Genomic DNA, 10,550 nt, shown 5'->3' with positions numbered 1-10,550 from the left:
GGAGGCTGAAGAGAAGATGGGGGTGATGGGGGGCTTGGTGTCTGCAGAAAAAAAACAAAAAAAAAAAAACGTAGAAGAGTTTAACATTCACTTCAGTCTGAATAATTCCCATCCCATAATAATAACTGTACAACACTCCATCATTGTGTGTCCTGCAGTAGTCACTGGCTCCAGAATTCACTGGAATAAAACCTGACATGTGTTCAGGTCTGGTCAGTGTTGCCTGCAGCCCTGCTTTGTTTATTGTCCAAATGTTTTCTTTTTTCGTTTTCCTTCGACAAAAATGTCCTGTTCTGCTGCAGCACCAGAAAGGAGCCTTAATGGAGTAATGAGTGTAGTGAACGTGCCAATAATAACTTCAGCTCACTTTTTCAACCACTACTGATTGAGGACACAGCAAACTTACTACGTTAACTTTAACGTAGAAATATTTTAATTTGAAATATCATCACAGATACATGACTCTGATTCATTTGCACAGGTCACAAGTGGGGTTTTTTTAAATTTTTTTTTACCTGACCTCATCAACCAATTTTTTATTTTTTTTTACCTGACCTCATCAACCAATCGTACAGTCTCTGGCTGCTGGTGTTGTGAACAGTAAAATAACACCGCGGCCCAGTGTTGTCTGTGAGACGGAGCGTGATCCACCACTGATCCTCACCTGGCAGCACAGTCAGGAAGGCGCTGCGAAAGCTGTAGCCCATGGTGTTGGCGCCGAGGCAGATGTACATGCCGGCGTCTTCCTCTTTGGCGCGGGTGATGAGCAGCTTGTTCAAGTAGGAGCCGTCGGGCCGGGACCACACCTCACCCGTGGGCAGCACCACAAACCGGTGATCGCCCACCTCGATGGTGGAGTTGTAACGGCTCTCCTCGTTAGTCTCCACCCGTTTCAGCCACTGAATGACGGGCTTGACGTCGCTCCTCACTTTGCACTGGAATGAGGTGGTGCCGCCGTAGTCCACGGTGGTGTTGACTGGGTGGGTGCCCGTCAAAACTGGCTTAGAGTTTGTCCTCTCTGCACAGACACAAAGAGGGGAAACTGTTAACACACACACACACAGACACACACACACAGACCAACAGGCATCGTTGACATGACAGCCTGAACACAAGAACCTAAGAGGAGTCTTAGCTGTCTGTGCCGCTGTTAGCCTGAGGCTTAGAGAACATAATTGACAGAGAGAGAGAAACACCACATGTAACACAAGAAGTATGTGTGATTAGTTTCCTCTCCTTCTTTGCTCCTGGTTGTACAGCACATGTTTCTCATGGGAAGGAGGAGGGGGGTCTGGCAGACAGCTGGGCCTTAATCAGCTCCAGATTGGGTGGAGGGCCGAACAACTCTTTCTATCCCCCTCTCTCTCTCTCTCTCTCCAATACGCCTGTATCTCTACAGTTGTCAAGACGTTGGTTGTTACTAGCTGTTCATTTACCCTAAACTTCACCAACGCCCTGATCTGAACATTCATACAGCACATTAACTATCAAAGTCAAGCCCACTTTCAACAAAGTGTTTCTCAACAAAATAGTTATTTGTGTGGTGTAAACAGACAGCACGTGGCACCTCTCCCTCCCCTGCAGGGGGTGCTGTGAATGGAGTTGTATTAGCCTGCTCAATGGTTTCAATTCGGTGTAAATGTTGTAATATATACGTAATATGAAGATTTTTTTTAAAAGACTAAAAATTATTTCTGGTTCATTTTATAGAGTGAAATTCTCAATAATGTCATATAACTATAGTTGTTACTGTAACTGTAACCTCCTCACATGACACAGGAGTAATGTGGCCACTTTATAATCTGCTCAGTGCCTGCAGCGTTGCACCTCCTGACAGAAAGGCTTCACATAAATGTCAATAAAAGACCATTTAAACACACACTCGAGGCCAAGGTTTGAGGCAAAAATAAAAATAAAATCGGGCTCAAAAACGCTGCGGTCGTGAAGATGACACGTTTATATCCTGCTGTTTTAGCCTTAACCCTTTAAAAATTCATCAAGTTTTAAGAATCCCTAAAATGTCCCCCTGAACCTGATAAAAACAAGTACACACACACACTCATACACACTCCAGCTGGCATTCTGAATGTGCTTCCCATATACCTGATTACACAAGAATATTCATCATGGCTACGAGTAAGTCCCGCTGATCACAATCAGACGTGGAGGGGAGACAGATCACAGAGAGCGTTTCACTTCTTCCTCTGTTGAACCCAGACCAACTATTAAGTTGATTAAACTATTTTTCTTTTCCTGCGGCCGTGAGCGAAACAGCATAAAACACGATGCACACAAACGCCGTAATCACCTCGATTCACCCGCTGTGTTTCCAGGTGTTTGTTATGAGAGACACTCACGTATGACTTCAACTTTGTACGTGGCGTTGATCTCCCCGGCGCGGTTGGACACCCTGCAGGTGTACCTCCCGCTGTGCTCCGGCATCAGGTTCTTCAAGCTCAGCGTCCACTTCTTCTGGCGACCCTGGCCCACCTCCTGCTCCGTCAGCGGCCTGTCGTCCTTCAGCCACACGATGTCCGGCCGAGGGTTTCCACCGGCTGTGCACTTGAGCCGCACCGAGCTGCCGACGGGACGAGCGATCACTCTCTTCCTCATCTTAGCGGGCTGGGTGAAGCGTGGGGGAACTTGAAGGTGAAGAAAGAAAAAAAAAAACAATCAATCGTTCCTTATTAATAAGCAAGTATTTTAGTTTTCATCTAAAATTTGATATCATTTCAAATGCCCTTATGTACTTGTACAGATCTAAAGTTTAAATGTCCAGCTCATCATCATCATCATCATCATCAAACTTATGTACTTGTAAAGATCTAAAGTTTAAAAGTCCAGCTCATCATCATCTGACTTTTTTTTGTTCAACAAAGCAAGAACAACTGAACTGAATGGACGTCTAACTTGTTGCTGACTTTTTAGACTCAGGTTCTAATTGTTCAACAAAGCAACAACAACTGAACTGAATGGACGTCTAACTGTGAAAACAGAACTTCGAGATGTTCAATCAGCTACAACAAAGTGCATGTGATTAGGGTTAAAAAAAATGTGAGCAGTATCATCACTGTCTGATTCACCTCTTCTGCTTGGTAATGGGAAAATAGCCACACGGGATTCTTACCAAATCTGTCATCAGCTGGTCCAGGTACGGCTTTATCAGACGCTGAGTCATCTTAAAAAAAAAAAAAGGAGTATTTTAATTGGGGTCAGACAGAGTGTGAGCTGCAACGCTGCTAAAAATCACTGTCAATCAGAGAGGCCATTAAAACGGTCCTAATTACTAATGACTAATTCTGTGCAGTATTATGTTTTTTTGGGCCTTAAAAGCTCATAGCAGCAGTCATCTGTGAGGGGTCCACCCCTGGACAGACCCTCAGTCCATCACATGTCTCAGAGCAGACCTGGGCAAACTAAGACCCAGTTTGGCTTTTTATTCTGACCCACCAAACTATGATTTGTCCAAATCATATTATTAATGTATGTAGCAATTATACTTTATCCTGCAATACCCACATTTCTCCTATAGATGGTGTAGAAAGGGCTAAATTCATTTCAGCATATTAGCCTTTATGCAAGACTTTTTACATGTCATTTATTGTAGTTCACAAAAACACCAAAGTTTTGTCCACGTCTGGTTTTAGTGTTCAACTGACCTGCAGGCCCGAAAGGATGGGAATTGAACCCATGAAATTGTGACCCTAATGTTTAGTACAGCGATCTTAGAACGTCTGCCACCGTGTGGCCCTTGGTGGATTATGATGAACTCAGAATGTTTACATGCAGCACCACTGCTAACAGTGTATTGGTTTATTCATAGTAACATTTCTAAAACGACTACATTCCTTCAAAAACAGCTCCAGATCAAAACCACAGAGATATAAAAGGGAACGTCTGTCAACTCTAAGAGCCTTTTTTTAAACCTCTCCTTACGATCCTGTTCCTAATTTCAGACAGGATCGGAGTCACAGCCTCTCGATGGCAGCGGCCCAGCAGCAGGCAGTCGCCACAGTGTGTTGGCGGCTCCTTTTGAGTAAATCTGGCGTCCGTAGACGGGCTTCTCTGAATGGGCTGCACGGGCACAAATGCTGCTCGCATTTGGATGTAACATGATCAGTTTCAATAAGCCCGGTTCCAGGAGACAGCTGCGGAGTTTATGTCACCGACTGACATCATGCAGCGGCGCTAAGACGGGGCTTAGAGCAAATCTAATGAGTGAAGCGTCAGTTGGCGCTCCAGATTGACTCTTCGACATCAGCATTGATGAATTCACTGACTAGATCGGGTTCCGTGCCAATGTGTGCCACCAGGAGTGGGGAGACGTTATGCTGATGATTAATGCAGAGAGACTGCTGGGAAAATGATTAATATGACACCACTGACTGGTCCCTTCTCATTGGATGCTGGCGTCCAGTTACTGCGTGGAATATCAAACAAATGAACAGTAACAAAGTGAGAGTAAAACTCTGCTGACTCAGTTTTTTATTAACAATCCAGAAAAAAAAGAGCCAAACTCGCAGCCAGCTTTTCAACCTTCCGTGTCTTGCTCTTATTTCTGGTTCGGTCCAGTCTGAGGTCGGATCTCTCCTGATGATGTTTGGCACAGTTGATTCCCTCTCGTGGTTTGATTGGGTCAGGTAAAGAGACCAGATGTGACTTCTAACCCCCTCGATCTGCCTCCCTGTGAGTCCCCCCAAAACGCTCACAGCTCTCTTGGGTTCTCTGGGTACAAACCCTCCATTGTTTGTCCCCTGCAGCACCAAGCCCAGCCATGATGTCATGGCTATTTGGAGGGCTTTAACTGGCCAACTATAATAACCCATTCCTTTAAAAACAGCCTCCACTGAAAGAAATATTTCTCTGTTGCTCACTGGAGCTCTTTACATTCCTCCTGGTTCCTGAACCTCCCAATCCAAACAGAACATGCTCCCACACTGCCAGCGTTTTCTTTTTGACTTTTTTTTTTTCACCTCTGAATCTATTTCCTGCCCACTTTTTGGCAATTCCCGGGAACAATGGCACCTTTCATACATCTGTTCTGTCCAAAGTCAATTTCTTTCTTTACATGTTGCCTCACCAGGCAGCAGACATCGGCAAATCTGAACATCTCGTAGCAGCAATATGCACCGTTGTGATTCCGAGGACAAAATATTACACACAGAGGAAACGGAGACAGGGCCTCTGGACACTGAGGGGCCACTTCCTGTGTGTTGGGAAGTCAGCAAAAATTTGCAACTTATTATGCAATCGTTGATCAAACAAAGGCCATTATAGTTTACCTACTGTATGAAATTAGAGGTTGATTATGCAAACGGAAATTCAATTGCAGGGGTCGGGATTCAAGGTCACGCTGATGCCAAGTGAAACCATACAGTTGTTTAAAATGCAATCACCGCGCTTCCGTACGAGTCTCACTACAGTGTTTATGGTCTGACGACGTCCCCTCCCACTTCATTCACAAATCAGACCCCGGGAAACAAGTCACTACACTGTCTATCCACTGCAGTGCCAGCTGACCCACAGGGAACAGGCTGATTATTTAGGGGTCGCAATGAGCTCCAGATGTTGTTGGGGACACTGTAATGTCCAGGGAAAGTTTTTTGAATCACACTCTGGAACTCTCCAGACAGCTACCACATGCAGTCAGTCAAACAAAAAGGGGAGTTTATCCAACTGTCAGTCTGACGTTGACTCTGCTGTCAAAGCTGTGGTGCTGCAGCCAACGTCCTTGGAGAAACGCTAACCCAAAGCTGTGGTGCTGCAGCCAACGTCCCTCACCCTGGACTAATGACTTCTGCCGGTCCTGCTACAGACGTATGAAAATCCTCTCCTGTAAAAGTTAATATGACAATCCCGTATTAATGCAAACGTGAAGCCTGCTGCAGCACCAGCAGCTGGGGACTCCATGTCCTGGTCTGTCCTGGTGCGGTGCTGGGAGCTGAAGGGGCCAGTTGTCAGGAGACCACCCCAAACACGGCCCAAACAACCAGCTGGAGGGATTGAGAAGGCGCCATGTTGCACTGACTGACCAGATTCTTCAGATAACTCATGGGAGGACAGGCTGTCCGCTGGCAGATGGGAACAAGGCTCCAGCCCTCCACCTCCCCTCTCACCCCACCCCCCCCTGAACACAACTCCTGCTCCGTGTCTTTGTTATGTCTTCATCCAACACTTTTTTTTGTTCCCCGTCTTTCGCTGCTGTGTCCGAGGCCAAGTTTATAACGTTACACACACACTGTTTGTCCTGGGACTTGAACAGCTGCCAGGATCAGGTCGACCCCCGTTTCTAAAAAGCTTCTCTGCGAGTTGACTCCAGTTGTATTTTGTACTTTTTTTTTTTTTCACTCTGTGATCCATTTGAAATAATAAACTGCTCTGATGGATACACAGTATGTAAAGTGATCCTGCTGCCACCGCTCATTTACTTCAGGAAAAACAAACTCCGTTCTCTGATCTCGGAGCAGGACTCCAGGACTCCTCGACTCCTGGACTCCAGGTCTCCGGGACCCCGGGACCCCAGGCCCCCTGGACTCCAGGACTCCAGGACTCCAGGACTCCAGGACTCCAGGACTCCAGGACTCCTCGACTCCTGGACTCCAGGACTCCATGACTCCAGGACTCCAGGACTCCTCGACTCCTGGACTCCAGGTCTCCGGGACCCCGGGACCCCAGGCCCCCTGGACTCCAGGACCCCTGGACTCCAGGACCCCTGGACTCCAGGACTCCATGACTCCAGGACTCCAGGACTCCTCGACTCCTGGACTCCAGGACTCCATGACTCCAGGACTCCAGGACTCCTCGACTCCTGGACTCCAGGCCTCCTGGACTCCAGGACTCCAGGACTCCTCGACTCCTGGACTCCAGGCCTCCTGGACTCCTGGACTCCTGGCAGGTTAATTACATCCAAGTACAGCAACAATTAGCTGATTCAACATCAGTGGAGAGTGTGGTTCATCGTGTAAGTATGGCTCACAATCAGGCCCTTATAATATTTGTGGCAAAAAAAGCACTTCAAGCCCTCCACCCCCCACCTCCCCCCCACACACACACACACACACTCACACACTCAATTGAACAATTATCTGTGTAAACACATGAAGCTGTGATGACCTGCTGGCGTCGAAAGGATGATGGACAAGAGAGCAGAAAGAGGAGGGGAGACAGGGGGGGGGGGGGGGGGGGGGGGGGGGGGGCAGTCACGCCACCAGCAGATCACAAGTGGTAAATGGAACAAACTCGATCAGGATTAAAATGTGGCCAAAAAAATGTCTACGTAGCTGCGTACAGGGGAAAATAAAACACAGACACAAATCTCACAGAAATATGCTCCGAGCCACTCACTTCCTGTTGTTGTTTTGTCCCCCCCTCCCGTGACTCCAGCAGTCAGGATGAACTGGTCTCCTCGAGGCTCAGACTGTCTTCAGTCCAGTCTCACCCAGTCGTACCACAGCAGAATGTCCACTAATAAAACCATCAGTCATAGAAAGACACGTACGTACGTGTGTGTGTGTGTGTGTGTACACGTGTGTGTGTGTGTGTGTGTGTGTGTCTTGTTTGGACTTCATTTATCCTAATCATTGCTCTTCATCTTCCAACTTTAAATGAACATTTAAATTCATAATGGAGACCATGTGCGAGCTGAGAATTAGTTTGTGCTGCAGAAACAAATACTTTGTTTTTAAAAAACTAATCCGTCACATGTGTTCAAGAACAGGGAGATCAGGAGAACTATTACAGCCCCACTGTTTCCACTAGTTGTGCCTGATGGTGATTATTCTGCTGCCTCAATGCAGCCAAAACTACTTTGTATTAGTTTATATAAAATAAAAAGTGGAGTCGGGGGTTCTCAGCACACAACACTTCATGTTTGCTCTTTCCAATACATTTGAACAATTAGCTTTTCTTCAGGCTAATAGCTAACCCACTGAATCTGACCACAAGGGTATCTGTACTTTCCTTAAGACTAAAGTATCCAACAGAAAAACCGCTGTCGAGTACGAGGCAAGAATTTTCCTCCATGTTCACCAACAAAGGAAGTCGACCGCGGTGACAACGAGACCGCGATCATTCATCTTCATCTTTAAACCTAAAGCCTAAAATATCAATACAAATGCAATGCAACTTGGACCTGTTGTTCACCAGACACCAGTGTCTGTCATTGTTGAGGATCAGAACAAAAAGTAGGAGTCATTGTTGAGGATCAGAACAAAAAGTGAACGTTTTCCCCAGGTAACAGGATGGACATCATCAAACTGGAGCAGAACTGGTCAGAACCAGAATCAAAACTGAGATGAGAGGTCCACTAGTGGTAGACGTGTCCTCGCTTTGATTATTTTCATAAATCAATGCCCTAATTTCTTTTTTCTTTTTTTGTTTTTCGCAATATTCCATTTTTGTTGATGCATTTGGTTTGCTTTGAATTCTGAGTCTGGATACGAGGTTAAGGTTTCTTCAAACTTAGTTTAGATTTCCTGTCAGTAAAGAACAGCCCTTCATTTTTACAGTAGGAAATAATTGAAGACCCAGAGAATCCCATCATAGCACTAAAACAAAATGACAGTGTTGGCCCAGCCCTGACCAGATTGATTCTGAATAGATTCTATTTTAAATCCACCACGTCTGACTCTACTGTATAGCACCAGCGTGGAATGAACCTTGACATTAAAGCTGGCACGCTGCCTCAGTCGCAGGCCTTTCATTTTAGCACAATCAGCAGACACCCCCTCTCTTTGAACTCAATGACAACTTCATATTGAGGGTGGCTAAAATAAACCTCCGTCACATCAGCCAGCTTTATTACAACGGGCGCTGTTTTTCTGAAGTGTTTTCCACATCTGTGTGATTATGGCTCTTCTTCTGAAGCGCAGCTGTCAGAGAGCAGGCAGTGACTCCTCCTCTGAGGAGAGAGCCTGCAGACTCTGGCCCTAATTAGGCATCTTTGAGTAATTAGACTAAACACAGCCTTCACGCTCCACTCTGCTCATTCATCACGGCCCCGGCGCTCGTGCGGAGGAAATGCACTGTACGCAGGAGCACAAACACGCAGCGAACTCGGTCAGACTGTGTGATTGATTCTGTGGCTCCCGTTCACGGACTCCGAGGAGTCTGAAGGGAAGACGAAGCAGCGCTACGACACGGAATGTGTTTCTTATTGTGGAGCTGCGGTTCTGCTGCCGCCGCAGAGCGAAGCCTCAGAGAAAGGAAGAGCCTGAGATCTGGTTGATTCACAGAGGATAAAGTGGTATGAAACAATATCCCATCCCGCTGTTGACTTTGGGCACACAGAGGTAGGGGCTGTAACAGATGCAACAGATGAGAGGACCAAGGAATAATCCCTCAAAATCCACTTGTTTAAAAGCCTGACCTCTGGGACCAGGACGGCCTTTTAGAATATGAGCTACGGTGGGATTTGTGACTGCAAGCAAATCTTACAAACGTAGCCATGAAAAAAACACTTAGACGATGTGGTCGGAGTGAACCAATCAGCTCTGACCACTTGGAACAACGTCTGGTTTTGAATTCAACGCAGGCAACTTCACATTTTTCCGTAGATTCTGAAATGATGTGAAGCAGTTTTACGACAGTCAACAATCAAATGAGGCACTCACCGATAACAATGAGGGTGTAGTTGATGTTGACGCTGCCGAAGCCGTTGGTGGCTTTGCAGATGTATGTGCCCGTGTCGTCCGCCTCCACCTCCTTGATCTTCAAGCCACTGCGAAGGATACGGAATCGTATCCAGCCACTGTGGATGTTGCGTCCATCCTTGGTCCACATTATCAGGGGCGGAGGGTCTCCATCTACTGGACACGGCAGTTTAATGGCACTTCCGAGTCGCGCCGACTGTCTGTGAACGACCTTGTCCGATACCCGTGGAGGTCCTGCAGAAAAACAGACACAGTAACAGTTTATTTGCCTGATTTGATCAAGTCATCTCTGGAATTTCACCAAATGATTTTTGGAAAATGTTTATGGTAATGTTGTGGTTTAGTACGTTTTTTAAAACATCAGGCTGCCAATGAGGAGACGCCTTAAATAAATGTACATTTGTCATTATGACATGCAGTAATATATAACTGTAGTCAAGTGGCAGAATACACATGGAGCATGAATAATATGGATAATTCAGTTAAATTCACTTTATGTAAACTACATTTCCAAAAGAAAACACTAACGCGTTCATTTGTCAATTTGTCATCATTTCTCTCATGACAAATTTGTCAATTTGTCATCATTTCTCTCATTGATCAATCATGTTGGGGCCAGATTGTAATAATTGGACAGGCTCTGCACTCAGAGGGTAAAGAGTTCTGGATCTGCTTCTGCGTGGCGTGCAAGAGATCAAAGGCGTGAGGGGGCGGATCCCAGTGAGGCGGACAGCGGCCTGTTCAGTCCCCGCTCGTAATTGGCTGGGGTCTGCTTCCTCAGATCTGGTGAAGTGAAGCGGCCGAAACACCCTCTGATGGTGTTAGGAGGCCTGCATCGCTGCTCGCACAGCACCAGGCCTTAACTACCCCCCCACCACACACCCTCCCACCCCCACCCCC

At 46.4% G+C, this 10,550-nt stretch overlaps 1 protein-coding gene across 1 annotated transcript in view; it reads right to left on the bottom strand.

Annotated features, from left to right (window-relative positions):
- Positions 1-10,550, bottom strand: part of LOC103377100 (fibroblast growth factor receptor-like 1) — a 28,963-nt gene that overhangs the window by 977 nt on the left and 17,436 nt on the right. Inside the window, exons 3-7 of the mRNA XM_008307749.3 lie at positions 9,612-9,884; positions 3,128-3,178; positions 2,358-2,642; positions 665-1,018; positions 1-41 (exon numbers count right to left, since the gene is read on the bottom strand). The exon at positions 1-41 is cut by the window's left edge and continues 977 nt beyond it. Of these exons, the coding sequence (XP_008305971.1) occupies positions 1-41; positions 665-1,018; positions 2,358-2,642; positions 3,128-3,178; positions 9,612-9,884 (1,004 nt within the window). The remainder of the gene's footprint in view (positions 42-664; positions 1,019-2,357; positions 2,643-3,127; positions 3,179-9,611; positions 9,885-10,550) is intronic.

The sequence above is a fragment of the Cynoglossus semilaevis genome, chromosome 1 (genome assembly GCF_000523025.1).
Source record: "Cynoglossus semilaevis isolate Cse_v1.0 chromosome 1, Cse_v1.0, whole genome shotgun sequence".
Lineage (NCBI taxonomy): Eukaryota > Metazoa > Chordata > Actinopteri > Pleuronectiformes > Cynoglossidae > Cynoglossus > Cynoglossus semilaevis.
Note: the sequence above shows the minus strand (reverse complement) of the source record. Positions and strands in the feature narration are given on the sequence as shown.